Source organism: Diadema antillarum, unplaced genomic scaffold, assembly GCF_040938485.1.
Source record: "Diadema antillarum isolate AM-2024a unplaced genomic scaffold, OU_Dant_1.0 seq00001239_RagTag, whole genome shotgun sequence".
Lineage (NCBI taxonomy): Eukaryota > Metazoa > Echinodermata > Echinoidea > Diadematoida > Diadematidae > Diadema > Diadema antillarum.
Window position 1 is genome coordinate 39,017 of NW_027272026.1, and position 15,550 is coordinate 54,566.

Sequence of the window (15,550 nt, forward strand, 5' to 3'; positions counted from 1 at the left end):
CAAGTGTCATGGTAACAAGAATCCTGCTTCCTGATTAGCTGTTGCTACAAGAAGTTGCAATTCCAGCAGGAATTGCTTTCATAACATCTTTTATGAAATTGGGCCCAGCTTGGCAAAAAAAACCCCTCCCCTTATATGGTGAATGGAATGGTCTTGCAACCATGCTACAGTTGTAACTGAAGGTGGAAAAGTTAGGTCCTCCCTGCTTTTCTATGCTACTAGACCTGGCACTGTAAATTACCAGAAAGCTATAACAGATTATTTCTTTGCCTGTTACTGCATTGCAGATGCAGATTGCAGATGCCAACTAAAATCCATGAATTTGTAGACATTTTCAGAAGTTATGTCTGATAATCCTAAGTTCTCATGAATAAAATAGCAAAAAAAACCTTGGTGGCATTAGACAAATAAATTTATACTACTACAAAAGTAATCACTGTGACGAATTGGCAGAATTGTAATTTTAGTGAAAGTGTAAGACAGATGTAGGTATCTTTTAAAGAATAAAAATAAAAACACTTGTGTGTGGTTCAAATAGCATCAGTATTTGATACTTCTGATCATTTCTCTGAAATAACTTTTTTTGAGCCTCAGACCTAAGCATGCAAAGTCAAATGATTATGCCCAAAGACAGACAAATAAATGAAGAATACGTGGAAATCTTCACTTTCTCCGGTTACAATCAAGTCTGTACCTCTTATTCAACACTTACACAAACGTTTGGCAAATGTATGAACTCATTCAAAGTTTGTACACTTTTGACAGACCGTAAAGCCGTGAAAACCTTTTGTCTGTAGAAAGACTAGTTTATTATATATCTATCATTGAAACACCTAGTTGTCTGTGGTTGCTTATTTACTTAATTTGCTTATCTGCCCAGTGCAAATCTTGAAAAAGCACAGACATCTGAAATGACTTATGCATGTCGATAGAAATATGTCTTGGGCTCATGTACACCGAAACACCACAAACTACACAATTTCATTTGCGACATGCCATCACTTAGCTAATTAGTTTTCTTTTCAAGGATAATCTATGACTGCAAGTGAAATTATCCGAGATAAAGAAATAATGACTGCATGTCGGCAATTTCTGGTGCCCTGAGCACATTTCTTGCGGCCTGTCACTTCGGTCATCGATTGACAACTATGGGTATGTCAGGAAGACCGACAGCGTAAGAAATTGCTTTGGAAAAGTCAGTAATGCATACAAATGTTCTGGAAGCAACAGGATGATACAAAACAAGACAAAACAAGAGGAAAAAAAAAATAAGAGTGAGATTGGAGGTCAATACGGCGCGATTCCAATCAGTCTCATTGAATCATCAAAGCGTCGTCTCATAGCTCACGCTATTTCGGCTGCCGCTCTTACTCCCATTGCTCTGATTCCCATTCAAGCCCTGATAAGTGACCGTTAGACCGTCCGGAGTGGACATACCAGCCTTCCCACCGATGGACAGGCCATCTATTCTCAGGTTTTCTGCTGACCTGTGGACATCTTCTTTTGACCGTGACCTCTCAACCGACTTATTGTCCGTCAGGTTGGAAGTCCTTTGTGATTGGCTAACGCCCTGCGAGAATCCATCGGCCCGACTTCCGTTTGTCGTCACTCTCGAGTGCGGCATGTTTTGCAGTTCCAGACCCTCCATGCTACGGCTGCTGCGCTGCTTGACCAGCGGGAATTCCTCACCATTGCCCGTCCCGTTGTGGTGATGCTCATGGTTGCCATGGCGACGTGACCGCTGCTCGTCCACCAGGTGATCCGAGTTGGTCTTCCGCACGATGATCTTTTCTGAGTTGGTGGGAACGTGCCGGTCACCCTTCTCTACACCCTCAATCATCACAGTTATTGTTGTCGTTGTGGTAGAGTCTGAAACAGAAAATGACAGAAAAATCCAAACAACGTGTACACACTACCATTCAAAACAAGCACTTGCATTCATAGGATTTTCAATTTCCCTGTCCTGATATCAGCAAAAGAGAGCAGCGAGCAAAACTTGAGTGGCATAGTATATACAAAGCATAATAGGAATATATCTCTTATCAACCATAATATCCTCTTTTACATTATCCTGTATAGTCGATATAAACTTCTGAAATGCAATTTAACACGTTCAACCCCCAAAACCTCCATCCATACGATAAATCATTTCAAATTCAATAATAGACATCTCAGTTTGTTGTCATATTACGAAATATTCACACACATTTAGTACTATACACTACAAATAGGATGTTGATAGGATTTGATTAGTAACTAGGAAAGCACTCGGAGAGTGCAGACCTCCGCCAAGCAGCATATTTCCACCCATACGAGCATTATGAAAATCGCCCAAATTCCCAATATAGAAGCTTTGTTTATGTCATCAGCTTCCAGCTACACATTGCATTATCTGAGCAGAGCACGCTCTTTAGAGTGTGTATGTAAACCTCAATTATGTGCAGCTTGAACTCCACAGTTCATTGACCCTATCATTCAAAAGATTAAAAAATCCTTCAAAGATCCATAAAAATTCTGAGATCACTACCCAAATTTCCTTGTGTCATCATCAACTTTTTCTGCAAGTTTTACTAAAATCTGTTTCCAACATTTTGAGTTAATTTACAAACAAACTAACCAACATCGATGAAAACATAACCGCCTTCCTTGGCGGAGGTAATGATATTTCCTCGGTTTAGTCGTGATGCTTGGGGTGGTTGGTGGTGTTGGAGATGGGAAGAATGACATAAAGGTGCCACCAAGAACAAACCTTTGTTTCTCCTCGTCTTGAAAGACGCATTGGTGATGGCCGCCCTCTTGACCGCCGGCGAGGCTGGGGTGACCGCAATGTTGATGCCCACTGGACCGTCGCTGGGCCGGCCAGAGGGATTGCTTTCTAGGGAGTTCTGGATGGCATTGGTCACCTGGGGAGAACATGAGAAATGTCCATTTCTTGTTTGACCGCTTCAAGTGACCAGAGAGGTACCATAACACCCTGTGACCAATTATTCACTCACCCTCCTTCAAATACACCTGTACACTTTGTGCAAAATCTTTTGAGTCCAGGCAGAGTTTCAAATTACCCTTTCATGTTAACTTCCTTGAATCTAGTGTACAGTTTGTTTTCAATAAACCCAAATATTGGGCTTTTATCATTCTTGCATAATCTACTTAAAATGAACATTGCATAATTATGTATACATTAACAATCACCAATCGATCCCAAATGGTAGTATCATGGTATTATCAGTTTTATATGAATGAAAAATTCATGAACAATTTGTTCCTGTTTTGCAATATGTTTTTGCAGTTGAAGGCACCATACAAAGTGGGATTTGAACCCCAAACATTCTGTTTGCAAATCCATTGTGTTACCCACTACCACACACTGACTACTTACCAATAAGACCTCAGAAAAGAGTTCATAGCTTGCTCTGAAGTGTATGTCTTCAAGTGCCTGTGTGGCAGCCGTGGCATGGCCATTAAACCTTGGACAGAGAAATCAAAACAAATCAACAAATCAACTTTATTATAAATAATCTATTATCTAATCATGAACTGACCAAACTTTGCAATGTATAAAATATCCTAAAAGATTTTTTTTCTTTTTACATGAAGAGAGATATCAGACAAGTAAAGACATTTTGACAGACTTGATCACTCTTCATAGCAAACAGAGGCTGATCACTTGCCACAAGGATCTGAGAATTGCAACTGTGCATTTGCTTGTCTAATTTGACAGTCTATGCTGCAACATTCTTCAACAAGCATTGACAGTTGATGTCAAAAAATATTTTATATCATGTCCTAAAGAAACCTCTTATGAAATATGAAAGAGCATGTAATTCTATGAGGAATTCATCGTTAATTTGATGAAAATTGGTTTTGAAATGGCTGAGATATCCAAAAAAGAGCAATTCTAATAAAGTGTGGGACCCACACTTTATTACGATCGCTTTGTTTTACTTTGTTTTTGGATGTTTCAGTCATTCCAAACGCGATTTTCATCAAATAAACTTTGAATTCCTCTTGAAATGGTATGCTCTGTACTATATCATAAGTGTTTTCTTGGTATCTCGCAAAAAGTTAAAAGCCTAATTTTCATCTCCATCAATACTGTACCATCCCTTTAACATGAACCCTTTTTTTTTCATTCTTTGTTCCTCTCTCTGTGACAGAATGAGATTTGAATATACTCCTAAGAGAAGATTTTCTCTAAATATTAAGATATTACGTTCATCCAGCACACATTATGTGGAATCATGAATATCACACACACACACATAAAGTATATGGCATAGACTGTAATATGAGGAATGTTTGCATGCATTTTAACTTCACCAATTTCGTAAGAGCCCAAAATCGAGAAGTTGAAACGCACACAACAGTTCTTGCCTACACTATCTGCATAGAATGCCACTGGCAATTCACAAAAATATCATGCTTTGAAAAAAGGTTGCCCCATTCTAATTCGTGAAAAATTTCATACCACGCATATGTCTTGTTTTACAGTAGCTTTGGTAGATTTGATCATAAGAAAGAGATATATTTCAGTCATATTTACTTACATTGCGAAGTATACACCAGTCATCAGTTCCAGGAGAAAGTTCGGAGTGAGTGCAATCCTGGGATGGTTGTGAAGATTGAGATGGAGGTCACTGGTCTTTGAACTTTGACCCGAAGATGAACGGCTGCTGCCACTGCTAAAGCCTGTGCGGGTCAGTCTGGAAGGCGGGAAAGAAATGATAGCAAAAACAGAAAATAACAATAAGCATTCTATTTTCGATACGGTGATCTTGGCAAAAAATAGGAAATGTGAAGTTGCTTGCTCTTAAATCCAAAGTACATCTTGTCTACACATTCTGAAAACTGGAACTTTTTAGTTTTTCTGCAGCATGTGACCACAGTGTGTCAATTCTCGTCCTAATGTGTTTGATTACCTCATCCAATAGAGTGTTTGATTGTATCTATAATCAGTCCCCATATTCTCTAAAACTTCATGCATGTTTCACTTACGGATGGCTTTCATTCCATTTCTGGGGAAGGTTTTTTTTTTTTTTTAAATAAGATGGGATAAATTTCACATATCTGGGCAAGCTCAGTCTGGAAAACTCAACAATACCAAAATCAGGATTGTAATGTTCGCCAACTTTATTGAGATCTGGGATTCAACGATGATGCGCCCCATGAGAGGTTGAGTACCGTACCTTGAGTATGCGACGCACATCGACTGAAGCGCGAGGGAGGAGAGAAAACCGATGTCTGCGTTGAAGTGGGACACGACATGGCACAGGACATCGAACCTGAGGGGGAGAGATGGGAGAGAAAGCAAGAAATGTAGTCTGACTATTAGGCTCCAAGAATGAAGTATTGTAGCTGCAAGCAAAGTACAAGTAACTAGAGAAGCACTCTGAGACCGCAGACCTCCGCCAAGCATGCAGCTCATTTCCACCACTGATCTTGTTCTTCCACCCATATATACGTACTTATAGCATTGTGTGCTGAAAGTCGCCCAATTTCCCAATATAGAAGCCTTTGTTGCGTCATAAACCCTCAGCTGCATGGCGCGCCTCGCCCTAGCAGAAACTAGAGCACGCACTTTAGTGTGCACAGGCAGACCTCAATACACGCAGCCTGAACTCCCAGGTTCATTGACCCTACCTGCCAAAATGTCAAAAATCCTTCATAAATTCCCCAGAAATTCTTGGATCACTACTAAAATTCAATCATCTGTTAATACTTGTATCATTCTAAACCTTTCCTGCAAGTTTCATCCAAATCCGTTAACTCCTTTCAGAGTTATTTTGCACACGGACAAAATAACTAATTAACAAACGAACACACAAACCAACGGTAACGAAACATAAACTCCTCCCTTGGCAGAGGTAATAATTCATAATAATATCTGACAACATCAAAAGCCGTTACCAGTGTTCCCATATTTCCTAATGTACATATCAATGCAAAAAGGACACACAGAATGTGCGGCAAATGGCACACATGGACCTTGTCCTTCTTTACAAGTATCTAGAACAAAGAATACTGCACACTGTTTGCTATTGTGCTAACCACTGCGATACAAATTTATCAACAATGACAACTTTTGTCTGTTCCTTTAAACTTTAGTATACTGCAAAACCAGAAATATTTGCGGCATGAAATTTCCACCAGTTGGAATCCATATAGTGCAGACAAGAACCTTTATGAGAGTATCAATGTTGTGAATCTTGGCTCTCATGAAATTTGCAAAATTAAAATGCACACAAAAATTTCTGGTTTTAGAGTAAGAAATAGAGGTGCAATTTGGTTGTAACAGTATCAACAACAGGAGCAGCAGCTGCAGTGTTTCAGTGAAAATGCCTTCAAAAGTGGTAAAATTACAGGAGCATTTTGTTCATATTTCACACATGAATGTACAGTTGATGTGCAAAAAATGCTTTTGCACACAGAACATCATTTGTTCATAGATATCTTAATAGTGACCTTGATATAAACTAGTTTGCGCTTTAATAGCAATGTTTCAAATAACCACAAATTTTAAACCACTGAAACAAAGCAGCTGCAAAACTCAATATCATCCACTTAATACAAAATCCAACTTGCTTTTCACAATATGTTAACAACGGAGGCTTAGAAATGTATTCCATGTGCCGCAATGTAAAGAAACCATTCAGGCCCAGGCGATGATATTGCTTAGTATTGCTTTATGTCTGATTAAGATATGGTTAGAAAACACATTTCTCACCTTGACCTCTGAAATGAATTTTTGACCTTGCATACTATCAAATTCAGGCATATGAATCTTTTAATTTCTGCCCTTATTACAAAATCATATTAAACATGGATGTTCCTAGATGACATCACAGCTGAGCAATGCCATATCTATACAGGCATAGTGCAGTGACCTTTGACCTCATGGGATTCTACCAAATATCTATTAGAGCAGGACATCTATACCTAATGTTCCATGCCTGGGTCCGGTACCAAGAAAACTCATAAGACAGTCTAATCGTGACAAGGAAATCTGGGTGAGACAGACAACCCATGAACATAATATGCCTGTATTATCTTTGGGGCAGAAGTATTAAGAAGAACACAAAGGAACGACTTGCGGCAACGATTTATGTGCCTGCAGCAATTTTCATAATTGCGAAGAAGCATGGTGCCAATATACGTGTAATGTGTTTGTGTGTAAGTGTGTACTTGTGTATGTGTGTGTATATATGTGTGACTGCGTGTGTATGAGTGTGTGGCATCTATATGCTAGTGTGCATGCCCGTGTGTTTGTGAGTACAACTGTACAATGTGTGTTATTCATTTTTTGTTTGTTTGTTTGTTCATGTGTGTGTGCGTGTGTGTGTGCACACTTGTCAGTGAATTATCAACAGTACCAGTACAAGCTGTACATATTCTAGTCTTTTACGTTGGCTCAAAATAGACAGGTCTCCACTGCAAAGGGTTTCCATCCATTATATTTTCTCTCCTGTGCAAAGACAAATACATCATCTATTCATTTTCACCTCGATGAATATATATCACCACATTCTGACGGGGCTGCACATTTGTAAATGTCAAATGTATCCCCACGTGCCTTCCGTTCTTCATTCAAATTCAAGACACAGGTACGATCCATTAGGCTTTATCCAGTAATCCAGACAAAAACTGTTAAGAATGCATCACGACAGCCCTCATGAAATGCATTTCCTGAGTAGATTTCTCTCGCCGTCTGGCTCTCTCTGTCAGCAAGTGAATTTCATCTTGAAGGTATTCATAGAAACTCGAGAATTTCTTGCATGTAAACAGATCAGTTAGGAGCAAGACAATAAAAAAAGGGGAAAAGATATGTAGTCATGTGCACACAACTTGATTATGCGGAGCATATCAGGCTGGAGGAAGAGAAACAAAAATATCAACAAACAGACTGCAGAGCCCTCATAATCAATGCCAGAAATACCTATAAAGAAATGTTTTGTAGATCATTTTTATACCCAATCAATAATGCATCACTCAGAATTCTCTGCACACAAGTACTGAACACGTGAGTGTGGCAAAGTTCTACTCAGAGGTACTTGATTATGGCTTGCCTGTGCTAACTTTTGGAGTTGTTTTTGTCTTTTTATATAAATTTCTTTACTTCTTTGTTGGTCTCATCTTTTTTATTTGTTTGGCCAAGCCATATTTCAGTTTCCCTAATTGTGAGAATGTAGCAAGGAGAATAGAGCTGGTTTGCTTTGCCTTTTGAGTGAAAAAAAAGAAAAATAAGCAACAAATAAACTATAGCATTGCTTCATGATTCCTCTCTCGTAGATCACTAAACTCCAAAGAAGATCAGTCTTCACAGGTAAAATGTAAAATCCTCAGTACTGTGTACTGACAAGCATGATTGTATTACTAATTGCCATCTCTACTGATTTGGGGTTGTAGAATACCACTTTTTAGTGATTTGAACCAGCTTACTGATTCTTTTTTTTTTCAATACCAATTTAATGATTTTTGGCAAACCGTCAAAGAAATTATTGGAAGTAAGATTTTAGTTACCTTTGTAAGTGTGTGTGCTGTTCTGTGTTTCACCTTGACTTAGCTCCAAAATAATAAGGATAAAATATGATACCGGCAAAATTGACTTCTATAATCATGGTGATTACTGCCAAGTAATTCACAATGCAAAACAATACGTCTTCTTCTACTATATATAAAACTCCCTATAAAGTATGGATCAAATAACATTATTGCAAACTAAGAACATGAAAAAGCTTTTAAATCAATCCCAACCACCACTCCCCTCGCAACTTCAATCTCAATCTACTGCGCAGCTACCTCTTTTTCACAGTCATATTCTGGCAAGCACCAGAAAGCACAAGGCACTGCATAGGGACTGAATACTCAAAGAAGCTCGTTCTCATGGTGCCCTCCAAGCAATGCAAATCTGGGTCACTGGTTTATATATCATGATGGCAGCAGTGCATTAGGATCACACGACACATCACAGTCCCACCCATAGATTTCCATGTCAGTGCTAACAATGAAGGTGACAGCGATACAATGCACTCCCAATAGGGGTACACACACATACTTTGAACTCCAGCCCACGCCCATCATCACTGCTCACCTGTTTTGCGCGTTGACAGTACTAATCTGTGGAAGAGGCCCTCTAGTGAGCGCTGTGTGGTCATTCGGATGGCTGAGCAGTAGGTTGTCAGTCAGGGCAAGGGGACTCATGGGCTGTAATGACAACATACAGTATACACAGAGCCTTCATGAATATTCATGCACATGGTAATGAACTTTGACCCATGAAATATACAATAAATGATAAAGCCACATACAAAGTGGACAAGCTCCTCGGTTGACAAATGTCAAAGAATAAGTGGTTACCCACACCGACAGAAAAGTTTGTGTTATTAAAGAGGAGCATGAATCAAAAGATACTGTATAAATCAGTAAGACTTCAAGTAAAAACATTGTAAAACATTCATCAACACAGCTTATATTCTACATCAGTTTTTAATCCTTGGCACACAAAACAGAAAGCGACAGAATGCTTGTCTAGCACACAATCTGGACTTTTGTAGAATTATGAGGATGGAAAATAATTAAGAAAAGAACCAAATCAGAAGAATGAAATAAGGTTGAAATTATGTACACATTGCAGTTAGAATTAATACTATACTGGTCAAGATGTCACAGATCTTCCCTAATTTACTAAGGGTGCAAGTCATTTGTGAGATCTTACCTCGTGGTATATTGAGGGCCTGGCTAGCGTGGGGATGGTAAATACTTCAGCTTTTGCCGTCCCATCAGCCTCCACCACTTCCTGTGATGACAAAGAACAAAATTTCAATTTCATACACAGATGAGTCAAGGCACAAATTAAAGCACAAGCCACTATAAATCACAACTTCTGCTCTCCATCCAAATGCCTCCATTGCATCAACACCAATTTCTTTTTCACATACAGGTGAGGCAAAGGTAGGAAATTCAGAGCAAATATGCCAAATGACACTTTTGCATCTACTTCACTCACAGTTGACCTAAGAGTGAACGTCACCCTAAAATTTCATTGCTATATTTTGCACAAACAGGTTGCGGAAAAGAGTTCATGGTATCTACACGAGGTTAAATTTCACACACAAAAGAGGTAAGGTATGGAAAGAAGTGCAATTACGTGAAATTGCATTTTCGCTCTAATTCTATCACATTATGTGGCAACTATGCCCACAAGCTGAAAGGAGGTTCTACATTGTAAGATGAATAATGAGGAGAGAAGAGCAAAGGAAATGAGAAAATGGGATACAAATCACATATGGATTGGAAGGTAATACATAGGCCTACAGTTCATACCTGCCAACATTTCAAGATGAAATATCTTACTCGTGGATTGCAAAAATCTGATTTTATATGCAAACTGAAGTTAAAAATCTTACTTTCAGTCAGATCTTCAGAAAATACACATGAAAGGTATATCTAAATATTTTTTTTAATCTTATTTCTCTGACAGAAAATCTTATTTTGCTATTTTTTATGTAAAAAATCTTACTGAGTCTGATAAAATCTTATTAGTTGGCAAGTATGACAGTTAGATAATAAGAGGTGGCAGATGGATAGGGTATTAAAGCTAATTTAAAAGGTGACACGACATTTGCTATTGCGACAATTACTTGAGTGTTATTTTCTCACAGTACTTTGGGTTGGGGTTGTGATAGAGTTTTAAGTTAAGTTTGATGTGAGGATGAGGATTAGGGTTAGGGTTATGTTTGTGGGTAGAATTCATGTTTGGCTCAGCATGCGAATATTTCTATGGGAGCAATATTGTCCTAGGAGCAAATGTCATGGAACCAATTTCAAGAGAATGGAAAACACACTAAGATTAAAAGCTGTGTGAAGGAATTATTACGGAATCATATTAAACATGTAAGAGTACCAGTACACATAAAATTATCAAAGTAAGGAAGATATAAGGCATAATGAACAACAAACAGATAGAAAGCATGTCATGATCGAAATTTCCTGCTTGTCAATATTAACATCCACTAGAATTTACACAGGTGGTCTCCAATGAAACCGCAGCTGCAGCAAGTCCATTCTCACAGACAGGTAGACAAAAAATGAGATGCAACATTTCCTTCCTGCATGATCTTGCTGCCACATCTCTGTCATGTTTGGACAACATGTGGCAAGTTGTGTCAAGAATCACACAACATACAACGTATCCATGAATGTGTGGCGCAAGTCCATTTCATGACAACATTCATTTCTGATCAGTGTGAGTCCCCTTAAAATCTCACTGATCAAAGGAGAGACATTTTATTTTATTGTGGTTATATTTTGTCACTGAGATTGCTTGAACAATATCACTTGTAGTGACAGGTTAATGCCAACAATTGATTCAAATAAAAAATATTTTCATGTACATTTTCTTCACCACTTGGCTATCATGCACACAGGACAAATACGTTTTTTCTAGTGAGCATATCACATATACCTAGTAAAAAATTGCCAAAACAGTATGTGGAAAAATAATATTCAATACACATTACATCATTTTGCAGATTACGAAGGGAATGAAGGGTAGGACCACCTATATGTGATAATAAGCAATGCTCTTGAAAATGATTAGAACAATGGCCTATTAATCCAGGGCAGCCTTTTCAGTGTTGCCACTGCTGTAACGGAGGATCCTGGCATTAGCATCACTGTAGCAGTGCCTGTAACCATTTTATACTCCCATGTTGAGAGGAACATCTTTTACCTCCTTGAAAAAAAAAGAAAGAAAGAAAGACGGAAGTATTCAGTGGGGCTTGAACTTGGGACTTCCTTTCGAAAGTAGAGAGATATCATTCACTATACCACAGTGACCCTCTCAAAGGCAACATGATCTGTTCTCAATAATGTGATTCTCACTTTTGAAGGAAATTGAGACTCCCCATCGTGTAAGGAGTGCCAGGTGTTTGGCAAACCACCGAAATACGCCGAGGAGGAAATTCAAGGAACATTTCCCATTTCCTTACTGCCTAGCTGGGAGGCACTTTAATCACAGCAAACATCGGCACATAATACCGCTACTTCAACGCCATCGCTCACACAGTGATGCCACTTCCTGGAAATTGCATGATGGCAAATGCAGAGTTTAATTCACCTCAGGGGTGTACCACAGTTACAAAGAACAGATTGGCAAAAATGAAGAAGCACAAGAAAAAGGTCCACCTGATATCGGTAGAGAGGGTGATAGCAATCTCGGGTAAGTAAGGCTAGCATAATAGCCTCCAGGAGGGAGGAGGTGAAATTGCATTACCAGAATTATGTCAGCGCTAACACAGTCGATTCACGGCACGCCAGATGCATCGTGCCGTTGTTCACCACTGGCAATGCCATGAAACGAGATATGTCCATCACTTCATCATGTCAAACAGATGTGAAAAACTCTGTAAGTTGTTACCAAACTTTATGGTGACACATTTGCTGTATCAAAACACCTATGGACAATTTCTAGTAATTACTACCATGTCCATCATGCTGTCTGAGTTATGATTTTACTTGATGGAAAGGGGAAACAAAATGCCATCACGAATGTAATCTGAGGAAAAAGTTTACAGCTGAACAAACCAGGAAAATAGCTTGACAGATTGTGATAGTCAAATTTTCGCATGCTATTTCAATACTTGTCCTACCAAGGAGGTACTAGGGCAAGCTACCTCCTTGGTCCTACAATCAGGGATCCAATTTAGCATTCTGTTCTCTATTTTCATTGGAGACAAAAAAAAACAACTAAAATTGGACAAGGGTTTCTTGTCTTTGACAGAATTTGTATTAAACCGTCATTTTCCTGCTCTTTTTCCCTCAATAACAAAAGTGAAAATTAACCCCTGAAGTCACTTGACAATAAATGAGATAAAAAAAAGAGGATTTTTTTTTCCATCAAGGCTACCGATTTCAATGCATACTTCCAAAATGAAGAATGTCAATGATATTTTGATGTTTAGACTTCAAACCTGCCCTTCGGTGAACATATTAACAAATTATGATTAGTGACATATGTCAGCTTGAATCCATGGCATAAATTGATGGCTGTTATTCAGTTACTCTCCCACGCTTCTGACATTAATGAAATGGATATCAACCCCACCTACAAGGATGACTACAGACAGGCTTATCATTAATGCAGCTTTCTTATTACTCTAAAATCAGAAATATTTGCAGTATGAAATTTTGCAAATTGCCATTGGCATTCAATGCATATGGCGCAAATAAGAACTTTCACATGTCAGATTTTGCTAATCTTGGCTCCATGCAAAATTTGCACCAAAAAAAGGGAGAAAATTCATGCACACCAATATTTCAGGTTTTAAAGTAGGCCCTATATATATATCCCCATATCATTTAGTTTGCAAAGAGAGTGCAGATATTCAATCAGAATGCAAGAGACATATTGCAATCACCATAGTTTTCAAAGGACCAACTAGGTTCTGCATCATGGCAAACACAATGCACTAGCTCTACTGAGCAGCAAGCTATTGGAGGTTGCAGCATTTTGAGACAACAGAGCACTTGAACAGCAAGGTGTCATATCTTGCAAAAGACATTGCAAGTAGCATAGTTCGCATAATAGACATTGTACTAATTCCATATAGGTAAGGCTGCGTTCACATAGAAGTATTCGGTATTCGGTATTCGGTATTCGGTATTCGGGCACCGAGTACACCATCACCCGCACCGTCAACTCACCATCCCATGCAGTGAGGATTTCTTCCTCCTACATCCCAGCAAATCTTATTAACAATTTCTACACAGCATCAGAATGTCAGTCTACATGCTTATTTTTGCTAAAGGGCAAATCCAGACCAAAAGTGTCATTATTTCATAAACGAGAGACGGTATACGCTGCAAGAAAATCGAACAAGCGCGATTCCCACTTTGCTATACTTTTCGCAGCTATTCGGTACATTCGAATAGTGCCCTCCTATGTGAACCGGTGTGAGGAAATCCTATCGTTCGATTCAAGCTATTCGCGTGCCCTCGAAAAACGAGCCCGAATACCCGAATAGTATACTTCTATGTGAACGCAGCCTAAGTGATCAAAGCACAGTGAAGAAAGCAAAAATAATTTTGCAAAAGATAATGCAACTCTCGCATTTTGCAAATTGCAATGCAGGTGTCACACTTATCGAAATGTATATGCAGGTGTCAACGCTTTGGCAACATACATTGCAAAAAATGCATGTTGCAACATACATTCAAGTTGTTGTATCACATTCTGTTGGACTCAAGACAGTGTTTCCTCAGTGATGTACAGCAGACATACATGTAGAAGTTTAGAATTTTGCTGGAAAGTCTTGAGGTACAAATATCAAAGTTTGCAAAAGATATTGTGAGGAACAACCTACAATATCATGCAAATGACATTGCAGTAGTAGCATTTTGCAAAAGACAATGCAGGTTCCACATGGAGTAAAAGATATTGCAGATGCCACATTTGGCAAGATACAATGCACATTGCAAGTGTACCTTCATGGGCAAAAAAAAATAAATAAATAAAAAAAAAAGTAGCAGGAGTAGTAATTTGCAAAAGAAAACATCAGCACCATATCATGGTTTTTGCAAGACACTGCAGTGACTCGCATTTTCCAAGCAAAATTGCAGGCATCGCACTAAGGACTGTGCCAGTTTCTTATCTGCCATGAACTGAGGGCCAAAAAGAAAAGTCAATCTTCTTCAGAGTTACAGACTCTGTGCAAAGTCAAAAGGTATGTAGGTTCATGCATTGAGAATCAAATTTCTACAACCTTTTAAACCCATTTAAGTATGCAAGACAAAACAGACAAACAAAAAATACAAAATAGACAAAACTGTTTGTGGTTACAATTAGAGACAAATTTTCAGTCTATTCATCTTTTTCTTATGAGACATGTCTGCTCCTTGAAACAAGGCCATTAATTTGAACGGCAAGCACTGATGAGACTGTATGGGAACTTGTCTCGTACAATTTTGCTGCATTATGACTTGATTGGGGCAGAAAGTGGGAAAGTTCCGAAAAGGAATTTGGCCAGTCACGAACAATCACTCACATTGTGTGCGTGACCTAAAAAATGGCTTCCATTTTAGTTGTGTGGGATGGCACTACGACTAAAGGGTAAACATAGATTTGACAGTTAAATTGATATATTATAGCATGTATGTTATACAGAGAATTCTAGAAAGTGACATCCACAGAGAAAGAGATAGAGAGAAGAGAATGCCCTATTTGTACTAGTCTTATTTCCAGGCTTTGGACTTTTGGTTTTCTTTTCAGATCCACCAATGACTTTGTTTTTTCCTATTTACCCTTGAAAATGTTGACCTGTATGTGGACTTGTATGTGGACAAACTGAATGATCTCTTTCAAAATGTACTTTTACATTTGTTTTTACTTGCTTGCATATCTTTTCATATCGGAACAGAATTAGAAACGAAACTCACACAAAAATATCACCAGTGAAAACATACTGCTTTGTGTGGCACAATGGCCAACATCACAGTACAACAGTATCAATGGATGCAGCTTGGAAAAAAAATATATGACAAGGTATATACTCCA

The 15,550-nt window shown here is 38.5% G+C and overlaps 1 protein-coding gene across 1 annotated transcript in view; it reads right to left on the reverse strand.

The window, feature by feature from the left end:
- Positions 1-800: 800 nt before the first annotated feature.
- LOC139745180 (hyccin-like) overlaps positions 801-15,550 on the reverse strand; it is a 63,251-nt gene continuing 48,501 nt past the window's right edge. Inside the window, exons 4-10 of the mRNA XM_071655590.1 lie at positions 9,713-9,793; positions 9,089-9,201; positions 5,187-5,282; positions 4,548-4,703; positions 3,380-3,467; positions 2,750-2,903; positions 801-1,869 (exon numbers count right to left, since the gene is read on the reverse strand). Of these exons, the coding sequence (XP_071511691.1) occupies positions 1,325-1,869; positions 2,750-2,903; positions 3,380-3,467; positions 4,548-4,703; positions 5,187-5,282; positions 9,089-9,201; positions 9,713-9,793 (1,233 nt within the window). The 3' untranslated portion in view covers positions 801-1,324. The remainder of the gene's footprint in view (positions 1,870-2,749; positions 2,904-3,379; positions 3,468-4,547; positions 4,704-5,186; positions 5,283-9,088; positions 9,202-9,712; positions 9,794-15,550) is intronic.